This window comes from Stigmatopora nigra, chromosome 3 (assembly GCF_051989575.1).
Source record: "Stigmatopora nigra isolate UIUO_SnigA chromosome 3, RoL_Snig_1.1, whole genome shotgun sequence".
In the NCBI taxonomy this organism is placed as follows: domain Eukaryota; kingdom Metazoa; phylum Chordata; class Actinopteri; order Syngnathiformes; family Syngnathidae; genus Stigmatopora; species Stigmatopora nigra.
Window position 1 is genome coordinate 7,916,257 of NC_135510.1, and position 23,870 is coordinate 7,940,126.

General features: G+C 42.0%; 1 protein-coding gene across 1 annotated transcript; it reads right to left on the reverse strand.

Annotated features, from left to right (window-relative positions):
• Nucleotides 1-254: 254 nt before the first annotated feature.
• On the reverse strand, nucleotides 255-23,766 carry prtga (protogenin homolog a (Gallus gallus)). Its single transcript, XM_077714024.1, has 19 exons — nucleotides 23,568-23,766; nucleotides 22,410-22,712; nucleotides 15,998-16,142; nucleotides 15,741-15,874; nucleotides 15,330-15,626; nucleotides 14,841-15,000; nucleotides 14,508-14,755; nucleotides 12,979-13,143; nucleotides 12,593-12,898; nucleotides 12,316-12,504; nucleotides 6,350-6,445; nucleotides 6,056-6,242; nucleotides 5,833-5,960; nucleotides 5,386-5,556; nucleotides 4,790-4,969; nucleotides 4,578-4,701; nucleotides 4,369-4,510; nucleotides 4,096-4,209; nucleotides 255-3,987 (listed from the first exon to the last, which is right to left on the reverse strand). The coding sequence occupies exons 1-19, from the start codon at nucleotides 23,632-23,634 to the stop codon at nucleotides 3,589-3,591; spliced, it is 3,555 nt and encodes a 1,184-aa protein (XP_077570150.1). The 5' UTR covers nucleotides 23,635-23,766; the 3' UTR covers nucleotides 255-3,588.
• Between the last annotated feature and the right edge of the window lie 104 nt (nucleotides 23,767-23,870).

Below are 23,870 nucleotides of genomic sequence, written 5' to 3' on the forward strand. Positions count from 1 at the left end.
ACTGAGTCAGCAATTGTAGTTTTATATACATTTTAATGAATTTGGCTTATGAATAAATGTGTAACTTTAAGAAAATGCTCATGTAACTACACATTAATCCCCATCATTGCTACAATTTCTGTATAGATGACACAGGACCATTTTTGGACTAAAAAAAGTGACCCACCAAATCTGCAGAGGGAACTAACAAAGAGGAAGGTCTTGAAAAGGCAACTGAAAAAAATGAATTCACAATATTTATATTTGCACTTTTATTAAGAATCAGACTTTGCATCAGTAAGCACATTCTAAAATCTTCTAAAACAACTTTTGGCAAAAACGAATGCAATTTCATGTGACAAAAAACAAACAAACATACAAGACCTAACAAAAGCATCATCATTTCAAGGGATACATTCAATTATCATAACTTTCTCTTCTGAGGAGAAGGAGCCCCGGGTCCCCTGAGTTTATATGTTAAAAAAAATGACCCACGGCTCTCAACATCATCATCAACATCGCAAACTTACTGCCAAAATGGAGAAAACATCTGTTGCCATTTCAATCCATTCCAATTCACATGATAAGAAAAAAAACACGAGAAAAAAGCAGGACAACACGCAAGGTTGTGCTTGTGAGAAAGTTGCATTTTAGCCAGACTCCCAAAAACCTTAAGCCAAAACCCAAAGAATATGAGAAGACCGAACAAGGACAACAAATCCCACAAAAAAACGCGTTTGAACTGATCTGTTCTCGCCGATGAGCAACGGTGACCATTTCAAAAAAATCTTTGGTTTATAATGTTTGCTCCTGAAAACAAAATGTAATTGATTGTGTCATCCACAAAAAACATCCCTGATCGAGTCCTCTGATTAAAGCAGCAATGCAAAACATCTGTGAGCTTATCTACAGTCTTTTTATTATAAGTTATTTAATTTAGTCGTCAGCTGAAACCTTCAACTCGAGTCGTGGCTGGTTCGATAACTTTAAATAACAAACTGGGGTTACATTCGTTTGTGAGGCAAGGTGAAGCAGCTAGTTCTGACTCAAAGATTGCATCCATTTTTGAGTGTGTAAAGCGAAGTTCATTCAAGTTAAAGTTTATGTTATGTTGTGTAGTGTCACAATTGTGTACGGTAACAATTAAAAACACAATTCCCTTGTATTATCCTATTTTTATGTTTTTTCAGAGGATGTGAACAAATGAATTTGTATTTAGTTACTTTATCTTGGAAAAATTGATTTGAGATAAGAGTAAATTGACACACGAGCTTGGTCCTGATTCACATAAAGCTCATATCTCAAGGTATTACTGTACTGCATTTGGACTACAGAAACAGACAAGTGGCTGCACTTCTGAAAGCACTTTGCTGCTACACTGTTGCAAAGCAGATGACTAAGATACGATACACTTTTCACCTACAATTTACAAACATCTGCTCGCATCAGTTGAGGAGGAACTCGGAGATCAGGGTTGTCTTTGTGAGCTGCATGCACTGATTATGAATTGTCACACACAATGGGGTGAGGCGTGGGGGGGTGAATGCTGCTGGCACTTCCCTGGAGAACTCGTTTCAAGTTCAAGGCCACTAACGTGCATTTAAAGGCTTCATTTTGAGGACCAGCGCCTCGGCTGATCTTCCTCTTTGGTCTCCAGTTTTTGATTATTCCACATTTTCCTGTCAAGTGACAAGTTTCAAATCAAAGCAAACGTCAGGAAGGCAAACATGTCTTTGGGGTTTTAGCGTGGGTCACCGCTGCGCATCGGCCTGCTATTATAAAACTACTTAGCAGACAAGTGCTAATTATCATCTACACAAAAAGATCAACGGCGCTAGATTTGACTATCATGTGTACTCGGCGGTACAAAGCTTCTCACAAAAATAGACATTTGGAGGAAGTGGAACGCTACGCCGTTCGGTAACAATTCTTCACTTTCACCGCTGATTAGGAAACAAACCATGCGTTAAGACTCCAATCGCTCTTGGTCAATCTTATACCTGAGAAACACGAGGCCACGTCAGGCCTCTCGCCAACGCTTCCATTTTAAGGCCAATAACCAGGCGCTTAACCACCTGCTTGGTTAGCAAGCCGTTTGAGCATTATATTTAGCTCGTAGCTAAATGAATGAAATCAAAATGGATAAAAACAGAAATACATTCTTTTTACGGGACCAAGTTTCTTCCTAGCTGACTGCAAACGTTAAATATATTTCAATTTTTCAAAAAGAATAAAATATGAACACAGATTTAAAAAAAAAAAAAACAATAAAGGATAAACTGCCGGCCAACTGTCCCTGCTAGCGCGCTAAAGCTAATGCTAATAAATGCTCAAACGGCTTGCCACAAACACACACTTGCTGACAAAAAATATTAAAACACAATCACAAAGGGCCAGGTTACTGTGTAGGAGGTCTCAGCTACTGGCACAAAGATACATTCATATAGAATCTATTAGGCAATTTACTCACACAGCTTAGCACTGAGAAGATACCCTGTCGGTTCGGCATGTAACAGTAACACTACGTGCCTTTTCAAACGTACTAAACTTTGATCCCTGAGTTTAGTAGAGCCAATAAAAACAAATCAACGGGAGGTAGTATAAAAACAGGAAGCGCAAGGGCAGCTGCACATTGACATAAAAACAGACACACACACACGCATAAAACAATATAACATGGCTGGCTTCCATGCCGTCACTTAAAAATGGATTAGAAAACACGTATTAATACTGGCTCGTGACCTCGGCAAAACCCCGGAAGATCGACGTGTGGAAAAAAATGGAAGCTGCGGCGCCCTTACATTCCAGTAAATAATAGAGGAAATCAATCAAAACGAAATGGGATGACGATAAAAGAATAAAACGATCAGGAAGTATCACAGACTACGTCAAGTCGCAAAAGACAGTAGTTATTTAAATATACAGCGGAGGTTACACTCGTGAGTGAACCGAGGTAGATAATCAGCGAGAAGGACTTCCTTTTCACTCCAGTGATAAACTCTATTAAATAAGTTTTGACAATCTTTTTTTTCTCTTTAAACATTCATGGTGGGTGAGATTTTTGGGGGGTTGGAAGTGTATTGCTGCTGTCATACCATAAAAAGTAAAAAAAAAAATCAATGTCACATTTCGACATGGGGAGTTTAACAAGAGGGTTATTATGATAAAACATGATTTTTCTTCTTAATAGTATTATGCAAGAGCAATGTTGTTAGGTAGCAAGCAACTTTGATCTGCAAGACACTAACGGCATTCAATGCAAGGTTTTTTTTTTTTAAATGTCCAATTAATTTAAATATGCCCCCCCCTCCTGTGACAGCAATACGCTTCCATAAAAACAAATAAAACATACTAAAAACCTGTAAAATGCCAACCAGTATAAAATGGTCAAATCTGAGCAGGCATGAGGCTAAAATGGTGGATTAAAAAATAACAGATACTCATAAACACATACAAATGTGACTCATTTCAATAATAACTGCTTTGAGTCAAATTTGGATCCAGTGGAATTTAGCAAATTTTGTTGCGTACCATTTCTCACACTCACTCAAAAACCATTTGGGCACATTTGAATGCTCAATTGGCTTTCCACATCCACACAAATAAGTCTCACACAACCTCACATACTGAGAGTAAAGGCCGAGCGTTTCGGGCGTCCTGATGACAGCGGCGCTCCTCGACTAACTCCACCAACCTCAAATCCGTCTGACCGTGCGGCCGACACGCTCCTTCCTCGCTCTGGTCGCCGCTTTGGTCCTCTGACGTTAGAGACGACTGGCGGCCGCTCGAATCGGACGACCGCCGGGTCATCTCCGTCTCGTCTTGCGAAAAGCGACCCGAGTCGGAGGTGGCGTGGCTGCCCTCGCTGCCGGAGGAGCCTTCCGAGTCTCCGGGACGCCCCAGCAGAGACTGCAGACAGGCGGAAGCTTCGGCGGGGACTGAGTGCTCCGATTCGTAGGTCAGCACGGTGGATCCGGCATGGTAAGATTCCGCCAAGTGTCTCGTCTTCTACAATATAGATTTCATTACTGTCAATTATCCAGTGCACCCATCAACTTTGAAAGAAAACAGTATTTATTCATGTAGCATATTGATAGATTATAGTTTTTCACTGACCTGCACATGTTGAACACTCTTTTCAATCTGGCTACTGAAGGAAAACCACTTATTTTTCTTCTCAGCACAGGTCTGAACAGGACCGAGGGAATTGATGATGAGATTCGTTCCGCCCTGAGAAATCAGATAAAATAAGTATCAGTGCGCCAGCCATGAAAAAATGTAGCAATTCAGTTAAGTGTACTCCAAGGCAACAAGACATTCAAAGAAAAAAACACGGTGAGACGGAAGTGGTTAACAACTAATGACTACCCTAGGAAAAAGGTTAAGCACCTTGCTATCGATGAAATGATCTGTGTTCATCGTGGCCACGCTCACTTGGACATCCTCAGGCGGGTTTTCTGAACCTTGGCGTCTGTCGGTGGAGGCGAGTGGACTCCTTCCTTCGCCATGCAGTTTCACAGCTATCGGTTTCCTTTTGAGAATAAACGTAAAGTAACATTAAACTGACCGTAACGTATCAAGCGAGCATTACGCCATACCTGTATTTGCCTCTGCACACGATGACGAAAGCACAGATGATGATACAGATGAACGCAATGGAGACTCCCACCATGATGCCAGTCATCGATGTTGGGTCCAGGTGGTAGAAGCCATCGGAAAAGACTGGAAAGACCCGAATGAGGTCGAATGAATGGCCTGCCAGTTGAGCATACAAATCTTTTTTTTGAAATAAAGTGGAGAGCGCACAGACCGTTGGAACGTGCAGAATCATGTGAGAGCCGAGAGCCATGACCCAAGGAGAGATCTGCTCGTACGGTCAGCTCCACCATGTGCGAGAAGGGCCCGTCTCCCATGTTGTTGGACGCCGACACTTTTACCAGATAGAATTGGCCGGGCTTAAGGTTCTCCAGCAGTGCCATGGTGATGCTCCCTGTTTACAGCAGCCAAAAAAACTCTGTTTTGTCTGAAAATGTTGAACTCTGTAGCCTATACTAACAAAATGAAGTCATTCTAATCAAGGTTTTATCAACAGGGATCACATCAAGACCTTACGTCGACAAAAGTTAAAGTCCATCTTTGTATGGATTGTTTAGCGACCATTCACTCTTCATTACTAGCTGGAAAATGGTCACCTTCCCATGACATACCATGAGTAAATAAGGTCAAACAGAGTCATTGCATCGCTACAAAAAAAAAACAGCGAACTCGAACGGTCTCGCTTGACAAACCATACTATGTCATTGAAGATGAAATGAGCTAGTGATTTCCAATAGATAGTTTCTTTAGAACTACAGTTTTGTAAATACTAGCTTGATATGTATACCTGCTTTAAATACACATCCTTACCTTCTCTTTTCACCGTCTGCCATTCCCCGGTGAGCCATTCGTTTCTGGAGGCATACAGGATGGTGTAGTGCGTAACAGATAGTTTGGCTTCCTCGGGGGGCTTCCATGACACCAACGCTGTGTCTTCCTTGATCAGTGTCACTTTGATGTTGGTAGGAGGCAGTGTGGGAGCTGGGAGGGATTGATGGATGATCACCAGTCAAGAATATTGTCATATTTTGTCAGTATTGTCACAAATGGCTAGGCACGATGGCAAATGAGATTCTCCCTGTCAGAATTAATGATGAGTACTCCGGTTTCCTCCCACATCCCAAAAACATGTCAATTGCCCCTTGGTGTGAATGATTGTTAAGCGTCTCCTTGTGCCCTGTGATTGGCTGGCCCATAGTTGCCTGGGATAGGTTCCAGCACCCTAAATGAATAAATGAATGATTTGCCGGCACTCACCCTCTGGGAAAGTGCTTTGGTAGACCACAGGGCTCCAAGGGCTGGAAAGCAGGTCAATATGAAGGCGGATAGCAAATTCATATTTGGTGTTAGGCTGTAGATCTCGCACTAAAAGGCTTTGTTCATTCCTGAACCAAAGATAAATATAAAAATTAAAAATAAAAATGTTTTAAAAAAGGTAACTATTATAATTCCAGGGCATCTCATGGAGAAAATCCCTTACGTCTGCAAGTAGAGCACCAGAGAGGCGTTCTGCAGGCCAACGGGGTTGCAGCGGACGGTGTAGTTCACCAAGTGACTGGAGGTGAAGGCTGGTCGGCCCCAGTGAAGAAAGATGGAAGACGAACTGTTGCTTTTGGCGTCCATGTTGTTTGGAGGCGGTGGGGGCGGCACCAGGCGATCCCGGACAGCTGAGAAACACAATTAAGGTAATGTTGATTTAGTGCCAAATATTTATACATGTATTTATATTTATATCACTATTTTAGATCAATTTGATTTTCATTTGTATACTTACAGACACATCCCGGAGTACTGATAGTCTGATCTGCCTGGTAGCCATCTCCAATAAAGTTGTAAGCCAAAAGTTTCACATGGTACTTCTTTCTTGGATCTACATTAAAGATAAGAAAGATGGCACCATGCCAGGTGGTATCATCCATGTGAGGATTTATTTGGAGATGTCAATAAACAGCCACAAAGAGTTCTGCTTGTCATCACCAAACAAGAACAAAATTATACCTATATACACTGACTGTTTGAGCATAGAGTTGGACAGATGCTCGCTATATGACCGACACAATCCATCACCTTGACACCCATCTTTTGAGTGCAAAAAAAGGTCGTTTCTCTGGGTCAAGCTCTGCTGGCCAGTGGTCACTGGCCACTTTCTATTCACAGCTACAGCCCAAAGGGTGGGAACTGGATCATTAAAATCCCCCGGGAAAGACATTGGTGTTGTTCAGGAGCAGTTGCAGGCCACAGTGACCTCGCGGACAGAAGTTATTTGAGTAAATTCAACCGGCAGGGTATTGATCGGCAAGTCAGAAATGATTTAATGCAACATGTGTTCCCTGAGTATATTTCCTAAAATGTGTCCTTTTCTTTGTGCAGGAAGACTTTCAGATTTTTGCAGTTTACTATCTTTCTGTTCTATTTTGATGTGTTCTTTGGGATGGAATTGCCAATAAATGGTAAAATACAGAGATTTGAGTCATTTACATTTTTTGAGTTAAATGCAGCGAAACTACAGTAATCCCTCGAATATCACGGCTTCAACTATCGCGGTTTCACTACATCGCATTTTTTTTCTGGGGGATTTTTTTTTGTTGATCAAGTTTTTTTGTAAGTCTATAAAACTTCCCTGTCCTCTGCTTTCTACTATTACCCCTAGTTGGCTCGGATAGCCTCCAGCACCCTGGCGACCCTTGTGAGGAAAAGCGGTATGGAAAATAAATGAATAAATTAGACAGCTACTCATTTTCCCATCACTAGAGGGACCCCGAGTGCCACTAGTCCGTTGGAAGAATCATCAAAGAGGATCACTAGCTGGGGAAAGAGTAGCTGTTTTTTGGCCCCGCCCCTGCACTGGAGCCAGCGCAAGGCCAAGAGGTCAACCTGGGATAAAACTCAAGTTCCAGGTTTGGAATAGGAAAAGAAGGTTTGCTGTTATTTGGCCTACATTTTTGAACAAAACAGTTTGAGATCCGATATTTGGATAGCAAACTCGAGCACTTGGAAAGAGAAGCATCACCAGTACAAAGGAGCCTGCCTGGCATGAGGGTCTCGGACAGAGATGGTGGGGGTTCGGGGCGGGGGTGAGTGTGAGTTGTGACATCTGGGCCCTGACCTTTGACACGGAATCCGGGCAAGCTAAATCCTGCAAAAGACGGGGATATAGGGCTATTTGGAAAGGGGGGAAGGGTCAGCTCAGGAAGTAAGTGGAAACACAGGGCAATGCTACTACTGGATCCAAATGCTAAACTTAGGTCACTTTTAACTCATTTAGTGGCATTTAGGGCAAAAGGCATTCAATTCAAGTTTTGTCTTGTTATAAAGTCAAATGGACCATGCCAGCCATCCCAATCAAAATGATAGGATGTCTTTCCTCCTCATGATTTAAAATGTCAAACTCTAGTGTGTCAAACCCTAATCTTTCCTTTCCTCCCAATTGGATGTGGATCGTTGTCAATGGCAGTGAATAGAAAACTACTACCATTACAATAAATATCAGCTGTATAGCATAATAATTTGTCTAAATTAATGCAATCGTTTATATATTAAATTATTCATTGGGCAGTCAACGCAATAACATCTTGATTAACAATGAACCGAAACCCGGGCAAATTGAATCATATTCTTGGAATACCGCATTCTTTCATCCATTGACATTCCTGGAGTGAAGAATCATCCTATCCTTCCCACTGGTGTAAATCTCTCCCGGCCTAACCATAAATCAACCTGTTTGTATTAAAGGGCATATTTGGGCCATTAGTGGACACTCTTTTCTTTCTTTCTTTCCATTTTTCTTTTTTTTTTTTTTCACTGGCAAAATGCAGATCCCATTGGCTTCCTCGGTTTTGTTCTACCCTGTGAAAGGCCCCCCAGGCCGTAAGCAAGCCTGACCTGAACAGGGGCCGTAAATGTCAACTCCCCACATGAGCCCACGCCCCATATCTATCATCTGGGCCCCCTCCCGGACACACACACACACACACAGAGGACCTCGCTCACACAGAAAAAAAACCCAAAAACAAACGCCAGCCCAAATTAATGCCAAACTAAGTTCTAGAAACACATCATCATGCAGATTGGCCTTGAATTAATGAAAATAAGCATGAATGATGCATTACTACAAGAAATGAATCTGAAATTGAGGAAAAAAGTGGTGCCTGGTGACAAACTCTTTTCACAAAGCAGGCAAAGGACACCGTCCACACACATACGAGGAAAAGGTCGAAGGTTTTACCCCCGCGCGGACCACCGAAACGCATTCCTGTCCCTCCCGGTGCGCTTTGAAACGTTTTGAATTGTCATACTTTACTTGACCAGATAGTGCGTGTTTTCGCAGTGGTAGATGTACACACACACATATACACGAGTGAATCAGCAACATCCACTTTAGTCACAGCTGAGCATTACAAAATCAATGTTATTGACGATAGCGAGACAGCTGAATAGCGGAAGACGTTAAATGTATTGGAAAAGCCATTGACAGGACAAGAATATTCGAAGGAAAATGATTGAAAGGCCATCAGGCAAACACATTGACTTTAATTACAGAGTAAATATGTAAAGGAGCGCAAAAATTATGGCGTTCTAAGCAGCAACTTGACAAGGTTCCCCAAAAACTTCCGTCTGAAAAAATGCTGAATTTGGTGGGAATGAACAAAAATGTTGAAATTTAGATGACGGTTTTAAAATAAATGGCAATTTCTGAGTCAGAAAGAACAGCTTTTGATGGGATTTTATATGATAACTGAGACAAAAAAAAACCTTGCTCGCATTTAAAGAACACTAAACATCTCGCAAACATTAGAAAAGCTCACAAATGCGAGAAAAAACTCTCGTACATCCACTAAATACTCTCACACTCATGCAAAGAACTTGGAAAGACGAAGCTAAAACCTCTCTCACACACACACTAAACATTCTCACGCATCTCCAGAAATCTTCGAAAGGCTACAGCAGCCACAGCGAATAAACAAACTCTCTCGTTTCAAACGAATTACACATCTATCACTGTCACTAACAGCAATTTTTGGGCAAAAACTTAGAATTCTGCCAAATCTTTCATCATCCATTTCCAATTGCACCTACAACACCTACAAAAATGTTTGATTTTTAACTTGTTTTGGCAAGAACATCCTCCAATGGCCACCATTATTTTTGACCCCCCAAAAAATCCTCTTATTACCCCCAAAACCAATAGGAAATGACCTGAAAATTCAACCAAAGCAACATGAAATGATCCAAAATGTACAGTGGGTGACCCCTAAATTCACCAAAATTTCCAGTAAGTAATACAAAATCAACAGAAAGTGGACCTACGAGCCCTAAATTGAATAAGTGTCCCAAAATGAAATCATTGTCCACCATTTTCATCTTTCAGTGCATTTGACGATTACAAATGCCCAATTCATTTTACCAAAAAAAAGCGTCAATGAGTTAGCAGGGAAGGGACCCCAAATGAACCGTCAATTTCTCCAAAATTTGCCAAAGTTAGTGAAGGTGTGTGGTCAATGTAACAAGAATTTCTTTTCAGACTAATCACAGTTCGTCTATCATTAAACGGCAATGGTAGTCAACGAGTTAAAGTCAAAGTGCCTAATTAATGCCAGTACATAAAGAGTGCATGCCTCTGAGCAATGCTAGCCCAATTAAACACTAATCACCCTGAAAACAAGCTGGTAAAACTTTCAAGAAAGACGTCATTGAGTCGTAGTTTCTGTGGCCCAGCAGGACTTTCACTAGCACACTTTGGGTCGTTGCCTCACCGGGCAGAATTCAAGAAACGGACCATGATATATAAAACATCAAAAAAACGAGCCGAATTCTGCAGTAAAGCTTAAATACAATTCTTGAACCATTTCCACGAAATGTGAGGAAACACTACTTTTCATTTTTATCAATCCATAATGACTCGCGTCATCGACGTGTTTTTTCGTACGTTCATCCGAGTGTGTTAATTGAACAAAAAGTAAAACACGGCGCAGTTAAAAAGACTTCTTTCAACAGATTTAAGCCAATAGTGGGGTTTTATTTAGTGCATGTAAACACGGCGATTGTGTGGCCTTACAACTGGGCCAGCGAGGGGCCGCATTGCTTTCAAGCTCGGGCCAATAAAACGGCTTTGTGACTCCGAAAGCCAAACACAATGAGGGGCTTTGATGTCAGCAACGCTGCTACGGGGGCCATAAAGCGCAAAGTAAATCTGCCTCCACTGTAAGCCATCCCCTACTCTCCGAAACGCCACAAAGACACTCCTCTGGCAAAGAAGAATCTTTAGTTAGCTTAAACTTGCGTTCACAAAGTGCTTGAATGGTTATCAGCAGCTCTTTCCATCGTGTGAATTCATTATTGCAAGTTTTGAAAGACATTAACGGGGTTCCCGTAGGTTTCTTCCAAGCAAATGTAAGACTTATTTTGAAAAACAATTTGGCGCTGAATTCCATCCCAATTTCTTAACACTGGTGTCAAATATGCGGCCAGGGGGCCGATCAAGTCCCGCAAAAGGACATTTTTGTTTATGAGACATTCTATATAGGAACCTCGCATGAACTATTTCACTGCCATTGACAGCAATAGACAATAAATTATTTAAACTGGGTGGGTTGAGATTGCAAATGAGTTAGTTAGGTGAAAAAAAGGAGATTGTCATGCGGTTAAAATGTGAAAATGATGTTTTGACATTTGTTTTCATTTGAGTTATCTCCTTGGATGAAATGAATCAGTCAAAGATAACTCAGGCATAGCAGGATTTGTTTTGAACTCTGTTTTGAAAGTAAATTGGAGCACCCGCTTGGTCTCTCTTTTGGATGCTGAGGAAGCATCACACGCTTTGATTTACAAGTCAGCTGTTGGCCACCTGGTTGACCCCCCTCCGGCCACAGATGGTCAGTTGTCCACTGCATTGAGTGAGATTTGCGTGAGACTTTCCTTTCTCAATGAATGTGAGTGACCTCCAGGGCCAGAAGAGCTGTGATCTGCTCCCCCCCACACACACATTGTGCACCAACACACAGTCACAGAGGTCGTGAAAGTGGGACGTGGCGCTTTACTATTCTATGCGGGATGGACCAGGCCAAACCCCCTGCCAATTGGACAGTCATAAAACAGGAGAAAAGCAAACTTGCTACTAGCTACAATGTAAAAATACAGAGAGAGAATCTAATGATATCTAATGATCAAAATTGTGACAATAAAGCTTCTTCTGGGCACAGTGTATCAGAAAAATGACCAATGTGCCACATATATGTATATATAATAATGACTACTGTAAGATAATACCACCATCATTTCGAAAAAAGTGGTTGCCATTGGATGATCTAGAATTAAAATATCATAAAAAGTGAGTCGATAGTATTAGAAGAGGAACTAGAAAATCAGCTTTTTAAAATTGATGTTTTTCATTGACCACACATTAACTTTGCATATTACAATACTAAAACTTGAGGAAAAATATGAAAGACCTTCCTGATCTAATGACTTAAACGCAATACAATATATATTTTTTTACATTGACCACTATCACATATTTCAATTTAAAATACTGTCAATCAGAAAACAGAGCAACAAAAACCGATTGACGGCAATAGACGGAAGGTTAAAATGGATTGGACATCCATCTCTACTAAAACATCCTTTTTAAAATGGTAAATGGAAATCATAAAAATTACTGTTGTCAAAAATGTGATTCACTGATGAATGATCGCGATATTTATTGTACCCAGTTAAAATAATAGAGCTCTCAGGACAACTCACCAAGACCTCCAATGGTGTGCGAGTGATCCGAGGCACCCAGTCGAAGCGGGGCACTCTCAGACTGACTCTCCTCGTGGTAGAAGAGTTTGTAGCCTTGCACGCCGGCTGAATTTCTCTGCGCCAGTCGCCAGCGCACTGCAATTGTGGTGCAGTTCAAGGGCTCCAAATGCAGCTCAGGAGAAAGAGGAACTAGGGAAGAGAGGCATGAATAATTTGGATTTTTCACTACTATTTCCACACATGCATGCGCAGATGTACATATTGACGCCATGTTTACCTTGGGCACTGGATGCCTTGGGGGTCCGGTGAGAGGTCCAGGCCGACTGCTCGCCCCAGCCGACGCTGGTGGAGGCGACGATCCGCAAGAGGTAGACGGTGTCGGGCTGCAGGTTTTCTAGGAGGTGTTGCGTCTTTTCCGCCGGAAGCTCCAAGTCAAAAAGTGCGCTCTCGGCGCCGGCTCGGTATGACAAACGGTATGCGGAGACTCGGCCACGGCTCAGTTTGTCTGGGAGGGGTTGCCACGACACTTGGATGTCGGTGGGGCTGCGGCTGGTGAGGCTGAGCTCGGGGGCACGGAGGGGTACTAGGAACGAAAAAGGTATGTTTAGCGTAAATGAGAATTTGAATTAAGATGTAGCATCATGCTATTGTAAGGTTCCTCACCATCCTCCAGTGTATGCTGAAAGGTGTGGTCAGACATGCGACTGGCTCCCATGGGCATATAGGCCACCACATAAAACGTGTAGTTGCGAGCCGGTTCCAGGTCATCGATAATATAGCTCGTGGTGTCGTTTCCAATAACAACCTGGTACTCCTCGTTGTTTAATCCTGCACATATAAGGACGTGGATGGAAAACCAGTTAGTGTATTTTCTGGACTATAAGTTGCATTTTTTTTCATTATATGGCTTGGCCATTTATTTTTTTTCTGAGCACCGACAGGCTGTTTTGTTGTTTTGTAAAAAGGTAAAATGATCTGAAAAGCTCCAGTTTTTATTAGTAAATTCACTTAAGGATGATTAATATAAAGTGTTTTTTATAGTGTAAAAGTTTCACTTTCAGTAAGCGTATGTGTTCAATTCATAAAAAAATGTAACTGAGTTGCAACTTTCCAATCATTGCTTGTTATTTTGACCAAGTTTTAGTATATTCACATTTTTCCCATTCAAGCTCAACTGCTAATTTGCATTGTTTGAATGATAATGCATTAGCAACTCTCTTGATTTCAAATCTGGCAGGCAAAGTAATTTGCAATGTTTTTGTGCTTTGGCTGAATACCTCTTGAAAGCATTCCCGAGGAGAGTAAAAAAAAAAAAAAAAAAAAAAAAAAAAAAAAAAAGACTTTTACATTCACACCCTCCAACTGGCTTCCCAGGACACGTACTTTTGGACACTCAATCACACAGGCTAATTAGTATGCCTTTTATCCGGGCTCTATTTTGTGTTGGTACTTGCTGCCTCAGGTGCAAAGGCTGACTGTGTGCTGCACTGCCAACTATTCCCACAGCCTGTGGAGTTGCCACTGCATCCAAATCACAATAAGCCCAACTGATGCCTGCCATTGAACAATAGCTACGTCTGCTTTTCTTGACTTGGTCTCCAACGAGATCCGGCAGGTGTTCCTCTCGTCAGTTGGATTCTGTACACTTCAGCTCGCTAATTGAAGTCCGAGGCATTGTCGTCAAGTGCAGCCTTTGAATGAACAAGTTATTTTTTTCCCCCTTCAGGGTGCAACATTGTTCCACTGTGACTTTTGCTGTTCCCAGAAAGTCATTTCTGCTTAGACACTGGAATTCTTGTGAGTTGTTGAATAGTTTTCTCTGCTTCCTGAATGCTATCAGCTAAAGGAAGGGCCCCAGGTTCTTGAAACTCCAAAGCACTCTGCTCTAAAGAGGATCTAATCCTGTTTGTCAAGATAAAGTTTTTTCTTTGTTTTTTCTTTTTTTTTATTTTCATTTTCTTTGTCTGGCCTAATGCTTTTCAAGCATAATAAAAATTGTGCAAGGTCAGCAGAGGTATTTTTCAACAGGCAAACGTATGTATGAAAACTTTTTGGGGAAAGTGACTTTTTTGGGGGTGAATCCAAACAAAATCATACCAAAAAAAAAAGTGACATCACATTTTGGGTCATGTCGGCTTGAATTTGTACCGCATATAAATCCGATTTGTGTTCCTGTCCATCTTGTCACTCACCTTCGGCCTTCATGTAGTGCACAGAATAAGCAATAACTTTGTCAGAGTTGTAGAGCGGCCTATCCCAAGCCAGCAGGATGGCGGAGCTCGACACGGTGTCCGCTCGGATATTCCTGGGCGCGCTAGGGCGGTCCTCCGACATGACCACGATGAGCCTCGCCATGGCCAACACGGAGCCCTGCTCGTTTTCAGCCTGGCACTGGTAAATGGCATCGTCCTCGGGAATGATCTGGTTAATTACCAGTTTGCTGGGGGACGCACACGCAAAAAAGCATATCGTCACGTCGCTCCTCCATTTTGAGCAGAAAATTGCATTTGAATGAACGAGCATACCTGCTGTACATCTTGATCCGACCATTGGAGTCAATGCTCTCGCCGTTTTTGAGCCAGGTGATCTGAGGGATTGGATAGCCCTCAGCCTGGCACACAAAGCGAGCCGTGCCAGCGCGAGGACGCGTCAGGCTCTCCGGCCACTCCACCAGGGAGGGCGGCGCTGTGGTGGAAAAAACAACAAAGGGAAATTAATAACACACCTGGAATTACCTTGTTTGGAAACAGATATAATTGATTTTCTTATTTCCTCAGGTAGCCATTTGAGTTGACTTGTTCTACTTTAAGAGGTGAAGTTGGACAGAAAACACATTTTATAAACAAGTAGTTATCAGTTAAAAGTCAACATTAGAGGTAAACTGCACATCCATCAAAATTTAAAGAAAATTACAACTTCAATTTACACCGAAACTGACAACTACCCCCCAAAAAATGGCGAAACGCAATGAATGTAAATGACTGGGAAGCCTAAATAATAAGGCATTTCTTTACCGAGTACAGTAACGTTGGCTGCTGCGACAGTGAAGTTTCGCGTCCCGGGTGTAGTGGCTCTGCACACGTAGACGCCCGTGTGCTGGGGCTTGACGTCGGTGATAACCAGGTTGCCATTGCCCAGCACTTTGGTGTGATAGACATCGATAGATTTGCCGTCGGCTCGGCTCCATGAAACAATGGGCCGGGGGTTTCCCGTGGCCATGCACTCCAGAGTGGCGCTCTGATGCACCGACACGGAGATGTTCTGCGGTCCGGCTATGATGCGTGGCCTCTGGAGAAGCCGGGGGACCGGAGCTGCAAAGGTCGCCATTACTTCAATTTCCACTTGGAGGATCTAATTTGCCCACCATTAATTATCAATTCCAAACCACTAATCAGATCAGATTTAAGAAGTAATTTGGGACCCACCAGAGATGACAGTGAGCGTGGCCTCCGTGCTACGGCGTCGATTTGCAATGTTGGTGGCCACGCAACGGTAATTGCCAGCATCTGCCTTTTGCACGCCATGGATTTGTAGAACGCCACTGGGCAGCACAGTGATTCTGAATGACACAAATACAGCCAATGTGACCTCAACCTAGCATGACACAGAGAGAAAGCCTTTCTCCTGCTGTCCAGGAAAATAAATAGCTCCGAGCTGGGGTGAAAAGATGAGAGATGCTTACCTTTCAGTAGCGAGGGGTAACGTAACCCGATTGAACTCCCAAGTGATGATGGGAGGAGGGTGTGCATTGATTTTGCAGGAGAATCTGCCCACCGAGCCTTCGGTTACCACGATGTGCGTCGGGTGACTTGTAAACGATGAAATACCTGCAAAAGCGAATCGTTACTTTTCAAGTGAGGGTCAATTGATCAAACGGTGCGGGTTGTAAAAGTGGACTGAAGTGAAAGGGTAAAATAGAAAAGAATGGCAGCGAAAAAACAAAGTCGAGAAAACAACTCTGCCAACAATTCCATCAGCATTCCTTCACACAATTATGGTGAATATTACTATATTCATTCTATATTTTCTGTATGCTGTATATATTGTTATTTATATTACTGTATTATCTATATTTTTTTCTATGCTGCAATGGTGAGCGAATTCCCTCCATGGGTGATAAATAAAGAGCTATTCTGTTCTTTTCTATTCTATTTATATAAAAAAAATGTATGCAGTGTAGACAGTGTTTTTACATTTTTTAACATAATAGAAAAAATAATAGAAACTATTCTTTTTTTCTTTCCAGCCACAACCCGTGTCATGTTTAATCAAATTAGTCCTCGGCTGCAAGAACCCAAGTGGCCGCTAGATGACCAAAGACAATCCGGGAGAGAGGCCTCAGCCACACAAACCCCCAATTTACAGCCCACCCTCACATTAATGCTTGAAAGGATATAGCTGGTGGGCATGCGAGATCAGCAGTGCTGATCCCCAGTTCTCGCTGATCTCCACTCAGAAAGAAATAATGGTAAATTGACAAACATTAGGGTGATTATTGATGGTCAACTAATTCTTGGTGGAATATGGATAATTGCAAGACCACACTCATGGCTGAGAAAGGTCGATGTCTAATGCTTATTCTTGCTGTATCATCACGGATCTTTTTTTTTTTTTAACAATTTAAAACGTCAACAATCGAGCCTATTCCCCAAAAGCGAAAAGGAGCTGACCATCTGCCCAAACCAGCAAACTGACCTCTGACCTCCACAAATCCTGCCTATCACCCAGTTCAGGCAAAGCTATGCGTGGTCCGGAAACCCCTCTGCTTTGTAAACAATTTAGCCTAGGCCTGGGGGATAGGACTGAAATTGTTATCACGATTTAAACAAAAATTATCAGTCGATTGAAGATTATCACATCTTTTGTCTTTCAAATTTAAAACTTTAAACTTCTGCGAATATGTAAATGAACGACTTGTTATTTAATTACGAAAGTAACAACGTTTCGTTACTTTAGAATCAAGAGAATATAAAATTGGATTTTAAACCGTTTTTGTTTTGCAGACTATTTTCAGCCTCACAAAAATGTACCTCACCCATTTAAAAAGAAATAAATAAAAGTTGGATGAACTAAAACTATTTTAACTACTGAACATTTGTCTGGAACTAGCGTTCACGTCACATCAGCGCCCCCATTTTTTGGGGTGTCCGGGTGGTGTAATTGCAGTTTATATTTTTTGACTTTTATCGAAAGCTTTTATGATTATTGTTGACAAAAATAATTTGACAATAATTATCGTCATGATCTTATCACCAAGGCCTAATGTATCCCCTCATTTCATGGTACATTTATCGTTTTCAACAAAAGCCAGTTGATGACACCCCCTTGATTTTTTATCGTTCATTCCCAAATATGGGAATCAATAACGTTTTAGAGCAACAAATGTAGCTAAAACTGACCCAAATAGAAAAACTGTCATGCTTAAACATACGCTTCAAAGGTCAGTGTTACTTTTTAGTACTTTTTCTCGCAACAGATGCCCATAACTCAACAAACGGGAGGTCAGTGGACAGGTCAAGCCCAAACAAAGGTTCTCTTACAAATACCAGGAATTAGTTCAGCTTCTCTGCTCTGGTTACTGTGATCAGTAAAAGCTCAGCGCTGCACTTAAAATTCTAAGTTACCAAAGAAGAAGAAGAAAAGAAAAACAAGAAAGGAACAAGTCATGAAATACTAGACAAGCAGTTTCCTTGAAATACCAAATTCTGCTAAAACCTTTGTTTTTAATTCATTTTCCAGTTATATGAACTGAAACACTATATTGTCTTTTCTTTGACTTCACTGGCATCGGGACATTCCTACGGGCAATCATCATGTTTGCAAATTATACACCAAAAATCCTCTCCTATCCAAACCCAAGTCGTCCTTAAGGGGCCACCTCATTCATCCATCTCCCAAAAAAAGAAATCAACCCCTAACTTTCCCCAAAAAGTTTGAAAAACGTTCTTTTAGTGGTGGACAACTGTCATTGCAGTTCTTTTGAGTCGGCTGGCTAAATAATGAAAGAAAAGAGCCCTCGACGATACGTAGAGAAAAAAAAAAATCCGACAAACCAGAAAAGAATGCAAAACTGCCCTCCTAAAAAGGCCAACAAATCAATCAGTGGCAGGCTGGCAGATGCACGGCCTGCAGGACAGTCAAGTGACCACTGGCCTGACAGCACAAAGAATTCCCGTGAGTGGCGTGACCCCTAAAAGCAGCGTCTCCTCCCCCTCCTGCAGCCTCTTATCTCGTCTCCAAAGTTTCTCAATCATTCAACGCTAGCCTTCTACTCACCACACACAGACTGCATTGTCTTTAATCTCTGTAATAAAGGTCAATGTGTAAATGGCGACGGATTGTTTAACGACACCTTTAGTTTGCGTTGCGATATCTTGGGGCGAGGGGGGGGTGCCATTTTATTTACACCTGCACGTAAACTTTCAAGCGACAAAATCATTGCTGCGTCACAGTTTAGACCAATTTGCCACCAGAGAAACTCTAAAGTATTATTGGGAGGTAGATTAAAGCACCCGGGGTCTGTTTCGCTGTCGTCCGGTCTTTTGGATAATTTAGGGAGACCTTTGACCTTTCAGCCCCCCTTTGAGGAAAACCATGGAAACCTTTGGTCTCCAGCAGAGAATAGTCCGCTCTTTCCTTTGCCTTTCTTATGGACTTTTTATCAACACCACAGCTTGCCTGGTGCATAGATTCCCATTAGAGTTCCTCGTAATAAGTAAGTGGTTAGTAACTGGAGATAACAGTGTGCGAGTTCTAAACCATTAAAGAGACACGACAAAACCCAGTACCGGTGGGAATTCTGGGTATCTCACGATACGAGAGACTTTGCAAGACATGTTTCATGCTCACACACAGCTAAATAACTTTCAATCTCAGCCAATTTCACCCCGATTGCAATTCCCCTTTTTAAGTGATAATAAACTGTACAAATGCAACGTGGCACATATATACTCACATAGGGGGCAGTTAAAAGTCTAAAATTTTCACTAAATTGGACGGGGTGCTCAATCAGTATGTACTAATTTTAAGATTCTGTAAATGTCGATGTATGACGCTGACAGCTTGACTGTCTGGGTACATTGCTTGCTGACGCGCTATATGTAGAAAGGGGAAGGCATGTGCGCATATCATGCTTAAAGCATGACTATTAGCAGTCAACTGTGACATTTTTGCCATCCGTTCCGTTGTTTATCTGAAATTCCCTTTTTTGTGTAAATCACTTTTTAAACTCATTACTGCGAAAGCCTTCCCAAGATGCCATTTTTACTGACAAAAATGTATTATTCACATGACAACAGCCTGAGACATGAGTGTAATGGGCCACATGGCATTACATAATAGCTGTTTCAGCAATAAAAACAGAGGAAACGCTCGCCTCAGGCACGTGTCACGGTATTGATTTTCCACCGGACTGACTAAAAATCTTCACGGTCAACTTTCAACAAGCTTTTGCTTTGTTCTGGGCTACAGATGTCCAAAATTCCCATCTTAACCGATGGACTCCATTCAAAAAATAAAGTTTGGTTAACAATCCTTCCCTTTCGGAGATCTATTCGCACCATTATTGTCGCGGGTGAGTTGTAGCCAGCTGACTTCTGGGAGGAAAAAAGCATCTCAACCGCTAAAAGATGCAGAAAGAGACAAACAGCCATCGACAAGGACAGGACATTGGCCGCTATAGACAATTTCCAGACTCATTCACTGTCACTGAGGAGTATAAACTCATCATTTAGAATCCCAATATTGACGACCATTGATGTGTATACTTTTCAAGCGACATGGATACACTAGACCAAAGGTGTCAAAGTGGCAGCCCGGGGGGCCAGACCTTCCACGCCTCGTCATTTTGTGAGGCCAACGGACTTCATGTTGCATGACAAAAATAAAATTTTACTTTTTTTATATACATCTTTTGTATCAATTGAATCAGAAAGCAAAATCCAGAAAAGATCATTGTATAATATGTTCCTTCATTGTTTTGTTTTAATGCAAATACAAAAATATATATTTTTCCTCCTTTATATTATTTTTTTTTCCAGTAAAAAAAAAAACGTATTTCTTTCCATGGAAGTGGCTTGAGATGTGTGTGCAGTCTTCCCTCGGTTATCTGGTCTACGTTAACTGCGATATTCGAGGAATTACTATAGTCTCTTAGTAAGTAAACCTAATCTAAAGAGCTGCAAGAGACCAAACCAGGGAAGCAAGCAATTGGCTCCAATCCCAGAAGATTAACCTGAAGTTTATTGACAAAAGTCACATGACATAGCTCGTGTGTCACATTCCACTTCATCGGGGCCAAATCCCTTCCCACCTTTTCGCTCTAGTGACTGTCACCTTGTCAAGCTAGCATCCCGGCAGCATAAACGCCATGTAAACCTGGAATCACAGTCTAATCCTTGATTTTATAACTGATCTAATCAGCCCGAGGATTTGAACAGCAACGCCATTTCTGGCAGGCCAGGTGAAAAAATAAAAATAAAAGCTTTTGGCTTGGCGGCTACGCACCAACGCAGGCGGAGGAAACGCAGCGCCTAGCCTGCAGACACAAGTGACCTGCAATAAAGTTTGCTCATTTAAGCCGCTGCTACAGGGTCGCAGCAATTCACATTCATGTGTATGTGTGTGTGTGTGTGTGTGTGTGTGTGTGTGTGTGAGTGTGTGTGTGTGTGTGTGTGTGTGTGTGTGTGTGTGTGTGTGTGTGTGTGTGTGTGTGTGTGTGTGTGTGTGTGTGTGTGTGTGTGTGTGTGTGTGTGTGTGTGTGTGTCACTAGTAACCCCCCTCTCCCCTTTTACCACCATGTCCTTCAACCGAGCATTTCTCAGGTTTGTGCAAATTTTATGAGCTTCCAGATAGACCCTTAAGCAGACCCAAGTGTCATTTTAAAACAAACTAGTGAAGCTTATAGGCTGCTCTTACATCGACAATGAACTCATTTGCCATTTTTAACAAGAAAAAGAAAGAATACGGACGTTTACGTAATGTTTATCATTTTCATGAATGCCAACCCTACTATTTCAAATGGATTGGACATCTCCTAGAGAAAATCTCATTTAAATTCAAAGCGGAAGGATGAAGAACAAAAAAATCACATGAATGGATATCTATCACCATCTTTGGCACTGAAGGAGTCCAACACAAAATATTAAAAAAAAATACCCACAAACAAACTCTTCCATTACGTTAACCCTGTAAGAGAGCATTGAATTAACTCAATGGCTGCCATCGACTGCTCTAGACGTCTGACCAGTTCTGAACGAGAGAGGCTGGCCGATCCCGTCGCCCCGCCCGCAGATGGTCCCTCCACCCCCAGTTCAACGCGAGCACTGCACTATGGGAGAATGCATTCCAAAAGAACAATTCCTCCAATGATCAGGGTGCAATAACATGAAAGCCCAGGCCAGTGAATAGGGGTCATCTGCTCCTTAGCTTTAGGAGGTGGTATCCTGGACAGCGCTGCTCCTTCATTAACACACCAATGGGCACATCCCCCCCTTCCAAACACTATCTTCCTAACTTCCTTCACCATAGCCACCTTAAATGCAACAATGCGGCCAGCGTAATTTTATCAAATTTGGGCAAAATAATGAAAGCAAACAACAACAAAAAAGGGAAGGAAATACCTGTCAACTTTTTTTTATCATTTCAAATTGTGTACAATGTATAACAACTTTTTTAAACAGGATTTTTTAAGTGTTTTTTTGTAAAACCAATCTTGTTTTACCTATTTTGGCTCCAATCCGGTTTGTCTCGGTCACTGGTAGCAGACGAAAACGTCATTGTCAACCGCTAATATTGTCATGCTTTAAGCATGATATGCGCACACGCATTCCCCTTTCACTATATAAATATAGCGTGCCAGCAAGCAATGTACCATTTGTACGTTTTTTTTTTAATCGCTTAATAAGGGGAATTGCAATCAATAATAAGGGGAGCAATTGGCCGAGGTTGACAGGTATGGAAGATTATATTAGATTAGAACTTTATTTCATCCCGTATTTGAGAAATTTCTTGGTTGCAGTAGCAAGACAGACACAAAAGACATTGTAGACCTAGATAAGAAACTGGAGCCACACACAGGTGGAGGTGGTACTCACTGGCGATTGTCAGCCGGGCCCTCTGGCTCAGAATGGCCCCGTAGTTGTTTTGGGCAAGGCACTGATAGATGCCTTCGTCCGATTTGTCTCCTCGTCTGCTCTCCGCTTCGGAAATGTAAAGCGAGCCGTTGGAGAGCAGGTAGACCCGCTCGTTGACCGACACTTTGGCTCCGTTTCTCAGCCATCGGACGTCGATGGGCGTCTCGCCGTGCGCCTGACAGTCCAGAATGACGGCTTCTTTGCGCATGGCCGTCACATCGTGAGGCTCTTTGATGAAAAACAACTCACTGAAGCAAAAAACACCTGAAAAACAAACAAGTGTGAAACATCATCACATTTTATTGGTCTTTACGGTGTGGGAATCGTCATTTTGACAGACTGCTACATATCTATTCACTGAATGAGACTTACATAACCAATAATATAAAACGCTTAATGGAACTGTTCCCAATGTCAGCAAGTATTGAAGACGGGGTCTAGCGTTAGTGTTTGCAATATATTAGATTGCTTGCAAAGATTGGTTTTCAAAATATAATTTTAGTCATGTGAACTGCTGATACAATCGGTAAGAACTTTTTGACTTTGCATTAAATATGAAATGCAAAAGAAATACTTTGGTTTCCCCAAAACGTATCTTTAAGGTTAAAAGAAAAACAGATTGGGTTTTGTTTTATTACTGTTTTGCATTGTCAATAATGATTTGTATATTTTCTTATGAAAAAGTGTAATTATAAGTTACCCGTATTAAAATGAAGAAATCATGAAATACATTGGCTATGTCACAGGGAAAAAAACATTCATAAGTACTTTTTTTTTACAATGCTAGATCATTGTCCTCCATCAACCTGAATGGATGTCCAAATTCGTTTAAACTGCCATTGACGTTGCCAGACGTCCAATTTGATTTAACCATCGCCACCCGCCCCCCAGTCTAGCACCATCAATGGCAACCAATGAGTTAAATGGGTGCCCTGTTGTGGGTTAAACAACTGATCTTGCAATATTAACAACGCAACACCTGTTAAAACTAAACCAAATTTCATGCCAAACTGCGCATCCTCTTGACCCACCAACACTTGTCGTTACTGTCCCGGTGGTGACTGACTTCAAAACAGCTTTTAATTTAAATCAAAAGTAGAAGATGCCCCCCAAACGTACCTGATATTGGAAGAAGAGCCGCAAAGAACAGCAGACGCTGATGAGATTTCCTTTTGAGAAGCGCCATTTACGTGAATTGTCCTCGCATACTAGCTATTGTATCCTAGGGACTTGCCCTGAGTGGACCACGCCGCGACCGGCTAAACGCTGACTGACTGCCCGGAATGGCGTGGGGAGGTCGGGAGAGAGACAGTGAGTGGCCGGCCCGCCCATGGCCCAACCTCCTCCGGACTCAACACAGCTGCCCATTGCCGAGGTTTGACGGCATCTAGCGGTTGCTGATGTCCTTACATTGGCTTGAAG

Bases quoted from the DNA above. Each gene is read 5' to 3' on its own strand.
- prtga (XM_077714024.1), bottom strand. From the start codon at position 23,634: ATGGCGCTTCTCAAAAGGAAATCTCATCAGCGTCTGCTGTTCTTTGCG. The intron at 16,143-22,409 runs GTGAGTACCACC...TCGCTTTTGCAG, and splicing joins GGCCCGGCTGACAATCGCCA to GTATTTCATCGTTTACAAGT. The intron at 13,144-14,507 runs GTGAGTGACAAG...TTATATGTGCAG, and splicing joins GCACTACATGAAGGCCGAAG to GATTAAACAACGAGGAGTAC.